This window comes from Triticum aestivum, chromosome 5D, assembly GCF_018294505.1.
Source record: "Triticum aestivum cultivar Chinese Spring chromosome 5D, IWGSC CS RefSeq v2.1, whole genome shotgun sequence".
NCBI classification, from domain to species: Eukaryota; Viridiplantae; Streptophyta; class Magnoliopsida; order Poales; family Poaceae; genus Triticum; species Triticum aestivum.
The window spans coordinates 542,934,303-542,954,840 of NC_057808.1; the positions used below are offsets into that span (position 1 = coordinate 542,934,303).

The 20,538-nt window shown below is 49.0% G+C and overlaps 1 protein-coding gene and 1 non-coding gene across 2 annotated transcripts; both read left to right on the top strand.

The window, feature by feature from the left end:
- The first annotated feature begins 6,418 nt into the window (after nucleotides 1–6,418).
- LOC123123675 (pentatricopeptide repeat-containing protein At3g16610) lies at nucleotides 6,419–9,423 on the top strand. The gene has a single exon (XM_044544240.1). The coding sequence runs from the start codon at nucleotides 6,461–6,463 to the stop codon at nucleotides 8,831–8,833; it is 2,373 nt and encodes a 790-aa protein (XP_044400175.1). The 5' UTR covers nucleotides 6,419–6,460; the 3' UTR covers nucleotides 8,834–9,423.
- Nucleotides 9,424–10,010: 587 nt separating this feature from the next.
- Nucleotides 10,011–10,083, top strand: TRNAK-CUU (transfer RNA lysine (anticodon CUU)). The gene has a single exon. It is a non-coding gene; the product is annotated as a tRNA-Lys (tRNA).
- The last annotated feature ends 10,455 nt before the right edge of the window (nucleotides 10,084–20,538 follow it).

Here is a 20,538-nt window from a genome sequence, read left to right on the forward strand (position 1 = left end):
TTTTCAATAATTATTTATTCTAAATATACACACATAGGCTTTTTATATCATAATATTCCAATTACTTGTTAAACTAGCAAAGCCAGTGACATTTTTTTTGCGATGGAAAGCCAGTGACATTGTAACCCTCACTAGGATTGTTGGGGACACAAGTAGGCATTTACTGCCTGATTGGGGCTTGGGTTTTATCTCGAAGGATTGATAATCTTGAAAACATCATAGTCAATTATTGCATGTGTGATCTGATTATTGGACGAGGCTGCTTGTCATGCTAGTTCCTTTGTGTATATCTGCCAGCTTAATTTCAGTATTTATCTCTGTCATTTATGTTGTTACACGAATTTGCAACATGTCTGCACGTAAACTAATGGTAAATACTCTACCATCTTGAACACAATGGCATGTCAAGAAGACATATGTCATGATCTTGAACACAATGGCATGTCAAGGAGTATATTTTGGACCAAAGAAAGTATGTTATGTCATGTCCTACAAGGCTTGCATTTTGGAATCGAGTATAAGTATATGTCATGTCCTACAAGACAATTATTTTTCTGCAAGGCAGCAATGTTTGCACATCAAATAACGTGAAATTACCATCTCGAAGACAATGTGCATGTCCCGAAAGTTTTGCATTTTAGATCGGAGAAAGCATATGGTATCTCTTGAAGATAGCTTAATGTGTTGATTACCTAGAATCAAGACTAGCTACATATCCGGAGGGAGAATCCACATGCTACTGTAAGGACTGCCCCTCACGAAATATCCCGTTGATGTGATCCTCTTCACGTCATCGTTGGTGATGTCCTTCTTCCTGTCGTCTCCCCTGTAATATTTCTGGCGACTGCAGCCTTTCGAGAACGTTCTTAACAGACCACTAGGGACATCATCACTTTGATTCAAGCAACAAGAGTAATAGATGTGGTTTCTCTCCACGCGGACAGGTTTGTCTGCCGGCACGTGCACTGCCTTAGAGAAAGTTTGTCCTAAGAACAAGGCGTGATCATCCAAGCTTGTGACCTCTATCCACGTGTGCTTGTCGGACACCGCTAGTTCATCGTCATGGATGTCGACGAGCTCAAACACTTTGAAGAAAGGTTTGTGGTTTAATGACCACTCGGTTCTAATGGCCATTGCAAGCTTGCCACGTAAGTCAAAGATGTAACTGGTCTTCTCCTCAATGTTGTCCATCAACACAGAGCAGCTGAGATGGATCTCAGCAGTAACCACGGGCGCTCCGTGCTCATTCACGCCTATCTCAAATTTGGTTACCTTCCCGTTGTACTTCGTGAGGCCATACAGCTCGCCATTGCAAAACGTGATGTCGTCAATTGTCTCGCAGGATTTGCATCTTTGTCTCGTCCACACGCTGTCCGGGCCGTCAACCCTACAAAGCGCGATGCCACGGTGCTCGTTCACGGTGGCGAGGATACAGTCACCCGAGGTGGGCGGCTTGGAGAATACAATTTTGCTCTCAGAGAAGATCCCCGCCGGTTTCTCAGGGAGCGTCACCTTGGCGCCGGAGAAGAGGTTGACGATTCTGAGCGGCGCGGTTGAGATGACCCAGCCGCCGTCATGGCAGCCGATGAGCCGCCTACTGCCCCGGGGAAGCTGGAGCCACACGATGGCGTCGTCCTCGGGGATGTGCAGCCGCTTCGTCCTGCTGCAATCGCAGGGCTCGAGGAGCAGCCACGGCAGCGCGGCGGCGGTGGGCGGCGCCCCTCGCGCCACGGCCCGCCACGACCGGCAGACGGCGGCGAAGCGCACACGGTCGCCCAGGGAGGCGACCATACGGTACACAACGGCGAGGATGTCGTCTGGGAACGTGGACGACCAGCGCCGCCGCACGGCCGGCCTCGCTGAACGCGCGCGCTTCTTTTCCCTCGACATCGATCGTTAGTCGACAACCTATCGTGGAGAAAAACGCGAACTAGGTTTAACTTGGCTGTTGGTAAATTAGCGCGTGCACGAATCGATTGGAAATCTCCAACATCATCTGAATACAGAATCCAACAAATCTCCTACTCGGTTACGGCACGGATTGTAGTATTTCTATATAATTTTTGTTGGCAAATATACTACATGTCCAAAATTTGTACTACTTGCATCGCCAAAATAATAATAATAATAATTCTACTACTCACGTGCTAGTCGAGCCACCAAAATTTGTACCCCATTGGCCTGTCGAATTCCAGGTAAACAAAAGTACGGAAGATTAGAATGGCTTGCTCTTTGAATATTCTGCAAAATTTCACCAAAATAATAACAAGCTTTTACTTGGATGTTGAAACACAAACAGATATATGCGCGGTCTTGCACCCTTCTTGGTGGCGGCGGTGCTCGGCGGACTGATGAGGTTGGAATCTTTTTTAGAAGAAAAGGGCAGCAGCCCCAAAATGAAACTCACATAGTACATCGTTAATACAGACCGTAGGAGCAGATTGAGTATCTCTCCGGCATCAACTTACATGAAACCTAAAAACGGCAACACGCCTTGGGATATAAGGTTCAGGCTAAAAGTTTACATGCTGAAAATAGAACTAGCTACTGGCAATTCCCCATAGCGCGAGGAGGGACATGATGCCATATTTTTAGCCCTCAAGGATCAGGCTCTCCTCCATGCCCATCCAGCCTCCCATCTTTTGTAGAGAGTATTGCAACCAGAGCTCGTTCCGCTTCAGCCTGGCTCTGGCCAGAGCAGCAGCAGTGGTTTTCTTGCAGCCTCCCAAATAGCCACAATGATCATCTCCACGCGCTCTCTTGCTTTTCCTTTGCAGAGGACTTCCATGAGTTGCAATAGCCTGCAATTTTCCTCAGGACAACCTGCACACCCATCCAGTTTGTGTTATTAAAACACATGTCATTTCACCTAGAAAATTGGTCATTGCCGAGTGCCAAGCTGTTTGCCTAGCTCTGTTTCACCTGCACCCGCAAATCAACCATATGCCGAGTACAAAAACTCAGCAAAAGAGCGTACTTGGTATAGTCTTTAGTTTGCCGAGAGCCATTCACAAAATACTTGTCAAAACAAAAAAAGACTCGACGAATACTGGAATACGCCTTCTGCCGATATCCCACGACATGGACTCGGCAATTAGGAACCACGTGGCATGGCCGTTCGGGGTAGACGGTTTCGTCACGACGGGGACACGTTTGCCGAGTACTACATTAAGGGAACTCGACAAAGATTTTCGAAATCACTTTTGACGTGTAGAAACTTTCTAAATCCTAGCCATTGGTTACACATCAATCTATCTATCTATCTATCTATCTATCTATATCTATCTATCTATCTATCTATCTATCTATCTATATCTATACCTACCTATACTAATTAGTCACTTCCAAGAAATTACCCTGTTAATTAGATTTTACGAGCCGTTCATCTGGTGGGACCGAATTATTACGGTGTAGATTCAATCATAAAATACTCAGCTAGAAAAACTATTTTTTCTCAGTTTTGAAAACCAAAGAAAAAAATATATAAAGCCATTAGATCCTAAATCTAATTGTTAAGTGCTACAAAAACGTGATGGCCAAAAAAGCGCACATATATTATACCCTCTCAAATAAGTCAAGCTATGTGATTTATCATTGTTGGGGCATGGAGATTTTCTCAAGGAAACAAGTTTAGTATTTTTTTTTTATCGCAGATTTCAACTCTCTTTTTTTGTCTCTGTTTTTCTTATTTCATACCTTATCATGACACATTTTCTTCTACCACCAATCTCCATTGATCCGGTCCCCTGTTCCTCATCTCTGATACGTAGCGTACAACATCCAATTCTATTAATATGATCAGCATCTCCCTTGATCGTACGGACCTCTAAATCCACAAATATTTAATACAGCACACGAAGTTGTCCATCGGGGAATCACGGATGCCCATGGTACGAGTAAAGAAGTTATATTTCAATCCAGTTCATTTTTGTAAGATCTTATACTTGGATTGTGCTTCTGACGTTGTATCTTATATGTGCAATTTATTTCTCACGTCCTATGTTGGGACTGATTTTTGTGAAGGACAACCAGTCAATTGTTTCCTAGGCTAGCATCATTGTTGGGAACAGATTATTATCTGCAAGACAGCCGATGCTCATGTTTCATGCAATAACCTTTGCATGTACCAGAAATATTTGACCTTATCCACCAAAATCACCAGATAACAAAAGGTATTCTAATTAACCTTTTCCGAATACCTGAGACTGAATTAGAACAGAACTATGGCAACCCCGACATGCAAAGTAGGCCCATGCATGAATCGTATGTCTCATCAGGTCACTGTCCTGCCCAGCTTCATATTGCCTAATGCATCAGAAGTTAGAGTTTCCTATCCACAAAAACCACCAGATCACAAAAGAGATTTTGCAGCATAATTAGATTATTTGCCCAGTAACCCAAACTTATGTAAACGTATGAAAGAACTCCTTAGATACAATACATTCCAGGGTACCAAGTTATAAAGGTCAATCTTACATACAAGCAACAAAACTAAACATTTACGTAAGAATAATCCACATTCAAGAAAGATATTTACTTACTTTTACACTGTTTGTTTTTTGGACGTGAACGTGATAAAGTTTTGTGTTAATGCCATGTCACTACAGAATTGCCAAAAGTTTTCAGCGTACTTGGCAAAGCCTAGAAATAACTCGGCCTTGTGTTTGCCAAGATCTGTTCTAGGCAAACAACACTTGGCTGCACGGATGTGGGCAATCTTTAACTTTCCCGAGTTCCTATTATCTGGCGCTCGACAAAAATTTAAATAGCCACTTCCGAGTTTTGGAAAATAAGTACTAGACAAACTACCACGTTCGGAATAATATGCATGTTAATTTGTAGGATCCACATATATAGGGTGGTAGCTAATAGACAGGAGACATGCATCGCTTTTTTATTGCCAAAAGGAGACATGCATCTCAGTTTGTTTGGTTTGGTAAATATGATTTTAGTTAAATATTGTATCAATATTTCTGTAAATACTTCAGTAAGGTATTTATATATTCCATTTTAGACAAAGTTCATGTTGATTCAAAATAGAGACCAAAATTGTTTACTTGTGTACATATGTTAATATATTAATATTTTACTTTTAGTAATCGACTAATATAATGAAAGTGAACATGTTTAGATCAATACATTATGATATATTGGAAGCAAAGGAGATGCAGAAAAGTGCAATCGCCGAAACATGTACAAAAGCTCAACCTGATGACTATTTTCTCTATGCATGATTTTATTATTTTAGTTAGGGACTAGGCATTTATCTTTTTGTGAGAAACTTTTGGAACAACAAAAAGTAACAAAAATGGTTGTCTGATGCGTGCATCTATTTCTTTTCTCTTTAAAAAGGTCCTTTTTTTGGTAGATTTTGTGAGGGTCTTTCATCTTATATCTAGAGTAAACTTCTTAAAGACTCTAGACACTGATCGGAATAAAGGTCAAGTGAATGAACAATTTGAAAAAAATATTTTCAATTTGTTGAAGGCATTATATACCAAGATTAGAGCTGATTAACATATTTTTTATCTGCATCGAGAACATTTGAGTATATCCATCATTTCATATTCTATTATTTCAAGTATTAAATTTAGACTATGGTAAGACTTAAATATTAAACATATATGGTCGTAGGACAAGATAGAATTGTTCCAATAGGAATTTGGGAATTCTTAATTTCCTAACTCCCAGTAAATGAAACGTAGTCTCCAAAATTCATCCCATTATAGGTTACTAAACTAGCCCGTGCGAATGCACGGGTTGACGACTAGTTCAAATAATTTGGATAATGCGGATTAACACGGTGCCTTGACAAGACCAAGTATTGTGGTTATGTAACAGATAGATAGATTTCTAGTACATGCTTACGTCGACTTGTAAAAGTTGTGCTTTGCAGGGAGATTTTTTTAAATTTTGCACGGTTTTATATCAAAATACATTCTATTACGTGTGCAGGATTTCAAAATATTAACAAGTAAAAAATGCTCCTTAGATTTTAAAATTCTGATGAATTAAAAAAATTTGATTTTTTTTAAAACATTCACGAATTTATAAAATGTAAAAAATATGTTCCTGAATACAATTGTTTTTCATGAATTAAAGATATAGAAAACGAAATAAAATAAAATAATAAAAAACAAAAGAAAACAGGGAAAAAACTAGCAGAATCTTCCGAAACCTTTCCAAAACTGAAAAGGGAAACAGCACAGAAAACATTTTTTCTTGTACAAATAAATGCATACGTGGTGACTTTGTCAATGTACAGTTGAAAACCCCAACATTTTTAAGAGAAAAAATTGGTTAAACGAGGACTTGGGCCCATACTAACCTAAGTGGCCCAAGCAGACAAAGCCTGGGCCCTTTCTGGCCACTAGACGAAAGAAAGTTTGCGTAAAAAAACTAACGAAGCAGAGTCTTCTCTCTTTCCTCTGGTCTCGTCGAGTTCCAAAGAAACCATGCGATGCGGCCGCGACTTCCCGCCACCAAACTCAAACCGGCCGCCGCACCACCACGCCGCCCGCCTCCTCCTCCTCCGGCAACCGCCCGCGCCCTCTCCACCGCCGCGCCACCTTCCGACGCATGCCACCTCCAGCAGCAGCAGCTCGATGACCACATCGCCCGGGGCGACCTCACGCGTGCCCGGCACCTGTTCGACCGAATGCGGGACCCGGACGCCCGCGCATACAACGCCCTCATCCGGGACTACTCCTGGCGCGGCCCCGCCCACGCCGCCGGCGCGCTCGCCCTCTACGCCGCCATGCTCCACGACGCCCGCTGCCCACCCAACAAGTACACCTTCCCCTTCGTCCTCAAGGCCTGCTCTGCCCTCCAGGACCTCCGCGCGGGCCGCGCCATCCACCGCCACGCCGCCCGCGCGGGCCTCCACGCCGACCTCTTCGTGTGCACTGCCCTCATCGACCTCTACATGAAGTGCGCCCGCTTCGGCCCTGCCGCCGCCGTCTTCCACGCCATGCCCGCCAGGGACGCCGTCGCGTGGAACGCCATGCTCGCTGGCTACGCGCTGCACGGCATGTATCACCACGCGCTCGAGTGCCTCCTCCGCATGCAGGAGGGCTGCGCCAGCCTCAGGCCCAATGCCTCCACACTCGTCGCCCTCCTCCCACTGCTCGCCCAGCAGAGCGCGCTCTGTCAAGGAAAGTCGGTGCATGCCTACAGCATCCGTGCCTCTCTCCACGACAAGGACGGGGTGCTTGTTGGCACCGCGCTGCTGGACATGTACGCAAAATGCGGGGAATTGCTCTACGCACGCAGGGTCTTCGAGGCCATGCCCATGAGGAATGATGTTACTTGGAGCGCCATCATCGGAGGCTTTGTGGTGTGCGGCAGGATGACAGGGGCCTTCGGTCTGTTCAAGGACATGCTGGCACAAGGACTGGGCTTCCTTTCCCCAACCTCCGTCGCCAGCGCTCTCAGAGCTTGCGCCAGCCTGGCCGATCTCCACATCGGTAAACAGCTTCATGTTTTGCTTGCAAAATCTGGCCTCCACTCTGACCTGACCGCCGGGAACTCGCTCCTCTCGATGTATGCCAAGGCTGGGTTGATCGACGAAGCTACTGCCCTTTTTGATGAGATGGCGGCCAAGGACACGGTCTCTTACAGTGCACTCGTATCAGGGTATGTGCAGAATGGTATGGCGGATGCAGCGTTTCTCGTCTTCAGGAAGATGCAGGCCTGCAACGTACAGCCGGATGTTGCCACAATGGTGTCACTCATCCCAGCGTGTGCACACCTGGCGGCTTTGCAGCATGGCAAATGCAGCCATGGTTCCGTCATAGTTCGTGGAATGGCACCAGAAACCTCTATCTGCAATGCCTTGATGGATATGTATGCAAAGTGTGGAAGGATTGATCTCTCCAGACAGATCTTTGATGTCATGCCAGCTCGGGATATTGTGTCATGGAATACTATGATTGCGGGATACGGAATCCATGGGCTCGGGAAGGAAGCCACTGCGCTGTTCTTGGACATGAAGAATCACGCCTGTGAACCTGATGGCGTCACATTCATCTGCCTAATTTCAGCATGCAGCCATTCCGGGCTCGTGACTGAAGGGAAACGCTGGTTTCACATGATGGCACAGAAGTATGGTATAACTCCAAGGATGGAGCACTATATCAGCATGGTTGATCTTTTGGCGAGGGGGGGTTTCCTTGATGAAGCCTATCAGTTTATCCAGACCATGCCAATGAAAGCAGACGTTCGTGTATGGGGAGCCTTGCTTGCAGCTTGCCGGGTTCATAAGAACATCGATTTAGGAAAGCAAGTGGCTAGGATGATCCAGAAACTAGGACCTGAGGGGACTGGCAACTTTGTTCTGTTGTCCAACATATTCAGCGCTGCCGGGAGATTTGACGAGGCAGCAGAAGTTCGAATAATACAGAAGGAGAAGGGGTTCAACAAGAGCCCTGGCTGCAGTTGGATTGAGATAAATGGCTCTCTGCATGCATTTATTGGCGGGGACAGATCTCATCCACGGTCACCTGAGATATATCAAGAGCTGGATAACATCCTGGTAGATATTAATAAATTGGGTTACCAGGCTGATACAAGTTTTGTTCTGCAAGATCTTGAGGAAGAGGAAAAGGAGAAGGCACTTCTTTATCACAGTGAAAAGCTAGCAATAGCTTTTGGTGTCCTCACACTTAGTGAAGATAAGACCATTTTTGTTACGAAGAATCTCCGTGTGTGTGGAGATTGCCATACTGTTATCAAGTACATGAGCTTAGTCAGGAGAAGGGATATAATCGTCAGAGATGCCAATAGGTTTCATCATTTCAAGAATGGGCAATGTAGCTGTGGAGATTTTTGGTGACAGCAATACTACAGTCTGGTACATGACCTCTCAGTTTTGTCTTGTATCAGTCATTCAGTTGCATGCCTTGAATAGTGGAGCATTTAGAACTTCAACAGAATGCCCTTTGAGGTTCCAAGTTTCTACGTTCCTGCAAGTTTTGCCCTCACAAAGGGTTATGCAAAGTGATGGTGTCATGAAGTCAAAATGAAAATCCCAAGGCATGTAAAGGTGCTATTCCAAATGAAACAATTTCAGTATAATGATAGTAAACAAGATCTGATTCTGTAGGTTTCAATTTTCAAACCAAGATGACACTGAATTGTTGCTGGCGTTGGTGCTTTCTCTCCAGGTCACAGGAAACTATTGACAATGTTACAAAGGATTTGGTACGCAATTAAAGCTAGAATGACACAAATAGAACTTGCATTTCCAGTAGAAATCCCAGAGGTACATGCTTAGTATCATCAGTTGTAAAATTCTGAACTATCAGATAGTCCATTTGATGAAATGAAATGGTGTCTCAAGGATGATCCTGTATTCCTTCGCACTTCCCTACCCTGGATATTAGAAAAGGCAATCAACAAGTGAAGTTAGGCTCTTAAGCATCATAGTAATTTGTCCATTTTCTCAACCTTTCTTTCGACATCATTAGTTGCTTGCTGTTCAAAAGCATCATCAGCGCTTAATGTTACCTTCTTACTGCAAGAGATCACAGGTATCAGGAACTTGTTCAGCGAGAAATTCCTGGGATCCCTGCGGCAGCCCAACTAACTATGAACAGAAGGCGTGCATTTGAGGCGCAACAGGAACAAGCTAGTAGAAAATCTGATATCATTTGTAAAATGCTTGCGATTTTATTTGTCGGGGGTAACCAGCTGGGGGTCTGTCTTGGACCTCTATCGGTCAAGGGTTGTTCCTCTAGTAGATTCCATGGTCCTATATTGGCCATTGGTGATGGAGCCAAGGGCATCGCATTTCTCTTTCTTCCTTGAATTCTTTCGGTGACAGAGCATTCTGAAGATGCCATCATGGCTTTCATTTCTTTGAAGCAGTGTGCTGATCCATCAAAATATTTTGTTCCCCCTCATTTTCTGCAGGTGATCTCTTTGAGAGAGAGAAAAACTGCAGGTAATCTCTTCTTTGTGTACGTGAATGGCAGAGATTGTATATGTGCTTGGAAGCAATCACTCAGCAAGCCCGTCTAGCTCAGTTGGTAGAGCGCAAGGCTCTTAACCTTGTGGTCGTGGGTTCGAGCCCCACGGTGGGCGCATTTCCTTTTGTTTGGTTTTTTTCCTTGTTCTGCTGCTAACAAACTCTCCACTGATTTTTGCACAACAAAAAATGCCCTTCTCTGATGCTCTGCTAACAAACTGCATTTTCATGTGTGCTAACTTGTTGGCATGTACTTACAACAATGCAAAAAAAGGGGGTGAATTTTCAGATGTACAGTTAAGCCTAGTGATCCCAACAGGCACAGCGGGGGGTATGGTACTGGTACTGGGGTTGGTGTTGGTCACCCCATCATTGAAGCAAAAACACCTGCAAACCTCAGTGGTCGTCACATCTGTACTTCGGAGCTGCTGCTGCGATGTTCTTCTGGGTCGTCGTCATCTCTGCCGTGCACGGTGCACAATGTCGTAGGCGTCGGCGGTCCTGGCCTCCTGAGCGAGGGAGCAGAGGAAGCAGAGCCTGGATGAAGGTGATATCTTCCGACATTGGATAAGATTGTCGTCCTCGGGCTTGTCCCTGGCTCCTCGCACCGTACTTGTGATCACTCCTCCCTTGAACAGTTGAAACTCCGGTGGTGGAAGTCCAAGCTCATAAGCCAACTTGCCTAAACTCTAAGAGGAAAGGTGTTCAGACCCCTCCTTCGTCGCATACACAAACTCGAACCAGTTAGTAAATTTAATTTCATATATGAAGTACAAGATCAACTCAGAAAGTGTACAAGGAGCAACTAATATATCTATTCAGCCAACTGTCTTAATTGGTTGGGTTATAATTACAACAAGCATGTGTGTTTTCCTAACACAAAGTTTTTTTCATTTTCTTTTACATTAACGAAGCTAGCTAACTAACTACAAATAAAATAACTGGCAACTAATATATCTAGGTAGCTAACTATGTAACAATTAACTATAACTAGCTAACATTTGCAAATATTTCCACATATATCCACATTTTAAATAAATATAACAATTTTTTACTACTAACTTCTTTTTGTTTAAAATTTCCTTTCATTTTCTTTCTCTTTGTCGTTTTTTAATTTTTTATATCAATATTGCCAAACTCTACTACACATCAATTGACATATCTATACAATTAGAATGTTATATCCTCTTCTCTATTGTCCTCTCCTCTCATCACCTCTTCTCTAGCACTCTCAATCAGAAAAGGCACTCACACATATCCTATCACACTTATCCATATCATCCCATATCAAAATTTATCACTCATACCGTCATACGTATGTTTTCATATCGTCCGATAAATATTAACCTAGCTACTATATAACAACTACTAATTAATTATCTAATAAACAATTAACAAAAACCACAAATAGCTGAAGATCATGCTAACCTCGCGTGATCATTGTCAGCTGGAGGGGAGACGTATCGGTGGTGGAGGAGTGGGGCGCCGCTGGGATACTGGTCGAGTGCGCCGCCGGGAGCGCCGGTGGAGAGGAGCTAGTTGGTGCGTCCAATGGGGAATCAGAGGCGGCGAGGAGAGGCATGTCAGCGGTGGTGGGAATCAGTATAGGGCGGGGAGGTGGAGGTGGTGTGGCGTCGGCGAGCGTTAGGTTATAGCCGAGCCGCCGCCCTATGTGATCTATCTTTTATATATAGGGGGATTCGAGGTCACTCGAGTGCGTGCCAAATCCACGACCATTGACAGTCCTTATTGAAGAAAATAAATAAATTAAGAAAAGATTGCCAAGTTTCCGTTGGAAGGAATTCGGCAAATACAACTTGTTGTCACGTAGCCCTCAGCTCGCCATTGGTGGGGCCCGTTGGTCAGGTGAATGTCGAGTACGTGGCAGGAGGAACTCGACAAAGATTTTTTTTGAAACGGAGGCAAAAGATTTGCCTCATCGATTAATTAAGGAGAAGAGAATTGCCCAGTTAATTAACGGAAAACCAGGCAAAAACCGATACAGACCAACCACACGTGGACTACTCACACGACATGCAACCCATAAGCACATGATCGCCTGACAACCATACCCAACACCTAATGTCCACCGGCCCCCACACTGCTCGGCCGAAGAGCACATGCACCACCAAATCCACGAAGACAAGCCAGACCATAAGGACAACCCAAGAGACTAATAACCATCCTTCAAGCAGCTGCGGACGCCTTTCCTGTGGCATCACTTTTCTTTCCTTTGCTCCTGAGAGCCTCCTCCACTATCGCCTTGCCAGATCCAGGGCTCACCCTCTCCAAACGTTTGAGCAAGCTATGAAGCTCTATCTCGAATAGAATCTCATTGACCTTGTCACGCACAGAAACCTGCCCAACGGTCACCTGCGGGCGGGTGATTGCAACATCGGATCCTCCACGCTCCACAGAGGCGAGCGGCTGGTTGGGCTCCGAAGGGTCAGGTGCCAACATACCAACCGCCTCAATATCATCAGTCATAGGTACCACTGACACGATGGACTCAGACGTCTCCAGTTGCTCACATGATATAGCCTCAGAGTTAGGTGCCAATACACCTGTCGCATCAACCTCGCCACTCAAAGACACCACATGCCCAATGGTCATAGATGAGGCAGTGATAGAACCAACCAAGTCTCCACTATCTGCAAAGGCGGGCGGCTGACGGGACTCTGGCGGTGGAAGTGAGGGTGTCATGGCCACCTCCAAGGACTCCAAAGCGCTCAGCTCCATCGGTAACACAATAGATGATTCCCCACAAAGCTCCTATAACTCAGGCATAATCTGCAGAATTGGAGCTACGACCTCGCTGATAACCGCACTCCCATGAACAATCGGTGTCACATCCAGAGCACGAGGAGAAAAATCTCCAAAGAAACATTCAGCATCCTCATCAACGGAAACAACCTGGAGCTCAGGCAGCAAAGGCACAACCGACGCAACCTCAAGCTTGGCAAGAGCGTCGCGAAGCTCAGTGCGGAGTAGCTCAACCTCCTGAAGGAGCTCCGTGCGCAGCAGGGCAAGCTGTGACTCCAAAGCAGAGACCAAAGATGGGTTGACACTGGAATCCTTGCAACACCCATATTGGGACCTTGGCGGCACCGACACACACAGCGACGAGTGACCTACAACCTCAGCCCAACTCCTAGTCAGCAGAGGACAAGGCTGGACGGGCAGGGAGCGGCTCCGCTGGCGAGGAGCGCAAGGCGAGCGGAGAGCCACCGCAAGTGACCGGAGAGCGAGCACGACAGAACCTCTCCCGATGACCAGCGCGACGACAACGAATGCATCTGAATGGCTCACGGCATGCACTGACTTGGTGGCCACGCTCGAGGCAACGAAAGCACCTTCCTCGAGCCCAACGCTTGAAGGCGAGGCTACGCTCGAGACCTTCCCTCGACGGCTCAGGGTGAGTGTGCCGGTCGGAACGGCGCCCCCGACCCACATGCTCCCAGTCCGCCCCGCCTACAAGAGCGGCGGTGTTGGCGCAGCCCTAGCTAGCTCTCTCTCACAGCTGGACGGAGGTAGAAGAAAGAAGAACGAGAAGGACACAGCAGGATTTTGCCCGGCGCACGAACACCGCCGGCCGCACGAACGGCCACTTAGTTTCTTTCCTGAGCACGAACGCTGCAAAACCACCTGCCGATACACAGAGGCTAGCGAGCCTTTATACGTGCGCTTGTACGCACGCCACACCGCTCCATACGGCGCTCCCAGTCGCCCACATCCCGCGTCCCACGCCATACCTGGCCTGCGCTCCCGTCGCGCCCGTACGCGGACGACGCGGCCACCAACAGCCCTGGACGCGTTCTCCTCCGGCTCCATCGGCAACAAGCTCACACACGCGCACGTACACGTGCTGCTATACACACACGCAGCTACGGCCCTGACTATGCCCGGCTCGTTTGGCACCCGCACGCACGCGCGCCTGACTCGCCCTGGCCGAGCCACGGTTTATTTGTCTAACATTCACCCCCTAAGCCGTGGCTCAGAGGAGTTCGCCGTCTTCGACCCCGACGACGTCCGCCAGCAGCGCGCGCTCCGCCGCCGGTTCCCTCCGCAGCTGGGGGCAGTCGCGCTTGAAGTGCCCGCGCTCGCCGCACTTGTAACAGCGCCCGCGCCGATTGCCGCCGAAGCCCGACGCCTGGCTCCGCATGTCGTCGTCGTCCCGAGCTCCGCCGTGCCGACGCTCCCGCGCTGCCCACTGCGCCGCCGTCATGAGAAGCTTCTCCTCGCCGCGCTCGCCGCCGTCTTGTCCACGGCGCCGAACACGCTCGTTGAACGCGCGCAGCCGCCCGAGCGCCTCGTCGAACGCCATCGTCGTCACGTCGTGGAACTGCTCGATGCCGGCGACGACGGGGAAGAGGCGATCCGGCACCGTATCCAGCAACTTCTTGACAAGTGCTGCGTCGCCCAGCGTCTCCCCGAGGTTGGCGTACCTCGCCGCCATCGCCGCGAGCCTCCCGCCGTACACGTCGAGCTCCTCGCCATCCGCCATCTTCAGGCGGTCGAATTCGCCGCGCAGCGTCGCCAGCCTCGCCGCGCGGACCCGATCGGCGCCGACGAACCTCACCTTCAAGGAGTCCCATACCTCCTTGGCGGTGAGCTTCGTCGACACCTGCAGCAACACTTCCTCCGGTAGCGCTCCGAGCAGCAACGCGCGCGCCGTCTTGTCCTTCCGCGCGTTCACCGCCGCATCGCCCGGCGCCACCGCCTCCCACACGGTGTGCACGTCGAGGATGGCCTGTGCCTTGATCGCCCAGACGGTGTAGTTGTCCACCGTGAGCATCGGCATCGCCATCGACGCCGATCCGCCCGCGCCTCCGCCATGTGGGACGAGCGCCATGGTCGCCGGTGATCGCCCGAACCGAAGCTCTGTATACCAATTGTTGGCGCAGCCCTAGATAGCTCTCTCTCACAGCTGGACGGAGGTAGAAGAAAGAAGAACGAGAAGGACACAACAGGATTTTGCCCGGCGCACGAACGCCGCCGGCCGCACGAACGGCCACTTAGTTTCTTTCCTGAGCACGAACTCAGCTGCAAAACCACCTGCCGATACACAGAGGCTAGCGAGCCTTTATACGTGCGCTCGTACGCACGCCACGCCGCTCCATACGGCGCTCCCAGTTGTCCACATCCCGCATCCCACGCCATACCTGGCCTGCGCTCCCGTCGCGCCCGTACGCGGACGACGCGGCCACCAACAGCCCTGGACGCGTTCTCCTCCGGCTCCATCGGCAACAAGCTCACACACGCGCACGTACACGTGCTGCTACACACACGCAGCTACAGCCCTGACTATGCCCGGCTCGTCTGGCACCCGCACGCACGCGCGCCTGACTCGCCCTGGCCGAGCCACGGTTTATTTGTCTAATAGGCGGCAGCAGCAGAGAGGTCGTTGCATGCCGACGCTGAAGACGGACCAGGCAGAGGAGAGCCCAACTTCTCTGGTGTCTTCTCGTCGTTGCACCAGTCGTCGGTTCTTCGAGCCTCGCCGGAATCAGCGCCTACGGGGGCGGTCAATGCTGCCGCACAGGAGGACGGCATGGTCGTCTTCACCCCAGCGCAGGCGTCATGGAGGGTACCGGTAGCATCGAGCAGCAGGTCCGACGGGGCCGACGCCGTGACACAAACTATCTTCTCCCGATCTGGAACAGGCGCCGGGTGCAGAGGAAGACTGGCAGCTGCTGGAGGGACGACGGGCAGCGGCTCCGTAGCAGCCGTCGTCACGGAACTTGGCAGGTGGCGAGCGCGACCTCCAATGGCCAGGTCGGCCCTGCGGAAGGCCAAGGCAGCCGAGGCTAGCACAACGGCGGCGGAAGCCGAGGAGGTGGACTGCGGAGTCGAAGCAGCCGCGGGGAGCGACGCGAACGTGGGCGCAGCTGGCTCGCTGGGGGGCATCGCCGGACCAGCCTTGAGCACGCTACATCCCTTGGCAGAGCAGGCCAGCGTCGTCCTCGGCGGCGGCGGATCCCGATCCAGATCGGAACAAGGAGAGGACGGGGGCGGCAACGGGAGGATGCACGGCACGAGGCCCGCGGGCAGCTCGGCAGGAGGCGGCGGCAGCATGCTGGCCGGGACACAGCACAACGGTGGGGTGGCCGACGGGGCCGGAGTGGCCGCCGCCGTTGCGTGATGGTGGTCAACACTTGACAAAGATTTGACTTTGTTGAGTTTCTTCTTGTCGTAGAGTCCCGTTTTATCGGTACGTAGCGGGCAAATAGGTGGGTTTGCCTAGCTTTTATTTATTTTTGCCAAGTTCATTTACCTTTCTACTAAGTGGTTTTATTGCCGAGCTCCCGATAAAAGAAGGAAAAAGATAACGCCCACACGTGTGGGCGTTAGCCAACTCAACCACACGCCTCCATCGCCGTTCAACAGTTTCTGCACGAATCTTGGCACGTTTTGGCTGATTTTGTGTGCCACGTAGGACAAGTCGCGTGTGTGGTGTGTGAGAGTGTTCGCCCACACGCCGGTTGCCCCCCCCCCCCCGCGGTCAACGGTTGCCACTCGGAGGCGTGCGGTGGAACTGCTCCGCGCCCGCACGCCACGCCCGAACGCCACGCCCGAACTGCGGTTGCCGTCAACCACGTCGCGCACTTCGCCCCTCCTCCCCTCACGGTTCCATTTGCTCTCCACTTCATTACTCACCCAACCCACCCCGCAGTTCATTCGATTGGAAGAGAAGGCGACGACAGAGGCGGAAGAGTCGACGGCATTCGCGGCCGTCGGTGGGACTCGCCGGACAGGAGCGTATTCGCCGGAGTGCCTACAGAGTGAAGGTAATGCTCCTTTCCCACGGTCACGTTCCTTCCTTGCATTTCTCCCCTCTCCTCTGTGGTCAATGTTCCGCTCGAGATTCATCGAGATTCAGGCGGATTCGCGATGCTCCGGCATTCCCGCCGGCGGCGGAGTCCTGTGCTGGTCGTTTTCGGTGGCATTGCACATTTTGGCCGCCGCCGCCGCGGCTGTCATGCCGGTGTGGCTCGGCCTGCCCGCAGCCACATCTTGGTTCTGCCTTGGGATTGAGCCGGCGTTTTTCTATCCATTAGCTATGTATTTGTCTCGAAATGCTATTTGCGATCAGTGCAGGAAGTTTTTTGTTGACGAATTTCAGGTTATGATAGTTGCCAATGAACCCTAGATCTAGGTAGTTGTATTTCAAAGTGCAGTATGTGTTGGGGAACGTAGCAGAAATTTAAAATTTTCTACGCATCACCAAGATCAATCTATGGAGTAACCTAGCAACGAGGGGAAGGGGAGTGCATCTACATACCCTTGTAGATCGCGATGCGGAAGCGTTGCAAGAACGCGGATGAAGGAGTCATACTCGTAGCGATTCAGATCGCGGTTGATTCCGATCTAAGCACCGAAGAACGGTGCCTCCGCGTTCAACACATGTGCAGCCCGGTGACGTCTCCCATGCCTTGATCCAGCAAGGAGAGAGGGGGAGGTTGGGGAAGACTCCATCCAGCAGCAACACGACGACGTGGTGGTGGTGGTGGAGTGTGGCAATCCCGCAGGGCTTCGCCAAGCACCGCGGGAGAGGAGGAGAAGGGAGAGGGGTAGGGCTGTGCCGAAAGAGAGACGTTCTCGTGTGTCTTGGGCAGCCCAAACCTCAACTATATATAGGGGGGAGGGGGCTGCGTCCCCCTCTAGGGTTCCCACCCCAAGAGGAGGCGGCCAGCCCTAGATCCCATCCAAGGGGTGCGGCCAAGAGGAGGAGAGGGGGGGGGGGCCACTAGGGTGGGCCTTAAGGCCCATCTGGACCTAGGGTTTGCCCCCTCCCACTCTCCCATGCGCTTGGGCCTTGGTGGGGGGGCGCACCAGCCCACCTGGGGCTGGTCCCCTCCCACACTTGGCCCACGCAGCCTTCTGGGGCTGGTGGCCCCACTTGGTGGACCCCCGGGACCCTCCCGGTGGTCCCGGTACATTACCGATAACACCCGAAACTTTTCCGGTGACCAAAACAGGACTTCCCATATATAAATCTTTACCTCCGGACCATTCCGGAACTCCTCGTGACGTCCGGGATCTCATCCGGGACTCCGAACAACATTCGGTAACCACGTACATGCTTTCCCTATAACCCTAGCGTCATCGAACCTTAAGCGTGTAGACCCTACGGGTTCGGGAACCATGCAGACATGACCGAGACGTTCTCCGGCCAATAACCAACAGCGGGATCTGGATACCCATGTTGGCTCCCACATGTTCCACGATGATCTCATCGGATGAACCACGATGTCGGGGATTCAATCAATCCCGTATTCAATTCCCTTTGTCTATCGATATGTTACTTGCCCGAGATTCGATCGTCGGTATCCCGATACCTTGTTCAATCTCGTTACCGGCAAGTCTCTTTACTCGTTCCGTAACTCACATCATCCCGTGATCAACTCCTTGGTCACATTGTGCACATTATGATGATGTCCTACCGAGTGGGCCCAGAGATACCTCTCCGTTTACACGGAGTGACAAATCCCAGTCTCGATTCGTGCCAACCCAACAGACACTTTCGGAGATACCTGTAGTGCACCTTTATAGCCACCCAGTTACGTTGTGACGTTTGGTACACCCAAAGCATTCCTACGGTATCCGGGAGTTGCACAATCTCATGGTCTAAGGAAATGATACTTGACATTAGAAAAGCTCTGAGCAAACGAACTACACGATCTTGTGCTAGGCTTAGGATTGGGTCTTGTCCATCACATCATTCTCCTAATGATGTGATCCCGTTATCAACGACATCCAATGTCCATGGTCAGGAAACCGTAACCATCTATTGATCAACGAGCTAGTCAACTAGAGGCTTACTAGGGACATGGTGTTGTCTATGTATCCACACATGTATCTGAGTTTCCTATCAATACAATTCTAGCATGGATAATAAACGATTATCATGAACAAGGAAATATAATAATAACCTATTTATTATTGCCTCTAGGGCATATTTCCAACAGTCTCCCACTTGCACTAGAGTCAATAATCTAGTTCACATCACCATGTGATTAACACTCACAGGTCACATCACCATGTGACCAACATCCAAAGAGTTTACTAGAGTCAACAATCTAGTTCACATCACTATGTGATTAACACTCAATGAGTTCTGGTTTGATCATGTTATGCTTGTGAGAGAGGTTATTAGTCAACGGGTCTGAACCTTTCAGATCCGTGTGTGCTTTACGAATATCTATGTCATCTTGTGGATGCTACCACGCGCTATTTGGAGCCATTTCAAATAATTGCTCTACTATACGAATCCGGTTTACTACTCAGAGTCATCCGGATTAGTGTCAAAGTTCGCATCGACGTAACCCTTTACGACGAACTCCTTTCACCTCCATAATCGAGAAAATTCCTTAGTCCACTAGATACTAAGGATAAGTTCGACCGCTGTCATGTGATCCTTTCCCGGATCACTATTGTACCCCTTGACCAACTCATGGCAAGGCACACTTCATGTGCGGTACACAGCATAGCATACTGTAGAGCCTACGTCTAAAGCATAGGGGACGACCTTCGTCCTTTCTCTCTCTTCTGCTGTGGTCAGGTCTTGAGTCTTACTCAATACTCACACCTTGTAACACAGCCAAGAACTCCTTCTTTGCTGATCTATTTTGAACTCTTTCAAAATCATGTCAAGGTGTGCGTTCTTTGAAAGTATCATCGGGCGTCTTGATCTATTTCTATAGATCTTGATGTCCAATATGTAAGCAGCTTTTATCCAGGTCTTCCTTTGAAAAACTCCTTTCAAACAACCCTTTATGCTTTCCAGAAATTTTACATCATTTCGGATCAACAATATGTCATTCACATATACTTATCAGAAATGTTGTAGCGCTCCCACTCACTTTATTGTAAATACAAGTTTCTCATAAACTTTGTATAAACCCAAAATCTTTGATCATCTCATCAGAGCGTACATTCCAACTCCGAGATGCTTACTCCAGTCCATGGAAGGATCGCTGGAGCTAGCATACCTTTTAGCATCTTTAGGATCGACAAAACCTTTCTGATCGTATCACATACAACCTTTCCTTACGAAAACTGGTAAGGAAACTTGTTTTGACATTCATCTGCCAGATTTCACAAATGCAGCTAATGCTAACATGATTCCGACGGACTTAAGCATCGCTACGGATGAGAAAATCTCATCGTAGTCAACTCCTTGAACTTGTGAAAATACTCTTTTCCACAAGTCGAGCTTCATAGACGGTAACATTACCGTCCACGTCCGTCTTCTTCTTAAAGTTCCATTTATCTCGGATTTCATGGCTTCTAACCATTTGTCGGAATATGGGCCCACCATCGCTTCTCCATAGCTCGTAGGTTCAGTATTGTCCAACAACATGATATCTCAGACAGGATCACGTACCACTCTGAAGTAGCACGCATCCTCGTCGTCCTACGAGGTTTGGTAGTGACTTGATCCGAAGTTTCATGATCACTATCATAAGCTTCCACTTCAATTGGTGTAGGTGCCACAGGAACAACTTCCTGTGCCCTGCTACACACTAGTTGAAGTGACGGTTCAATAACCTTATCAAGTCTCCACCATC

Excerpts from the sequence above, each read along its gene's own strand:
- LOC123123675 (XM_044544240.1), top strand. The coding sequence starts at position 6,461 with ATGCGGCCGCGACTTCCCGCCACCAAACTCAAACCGGCCGCCGCACCA.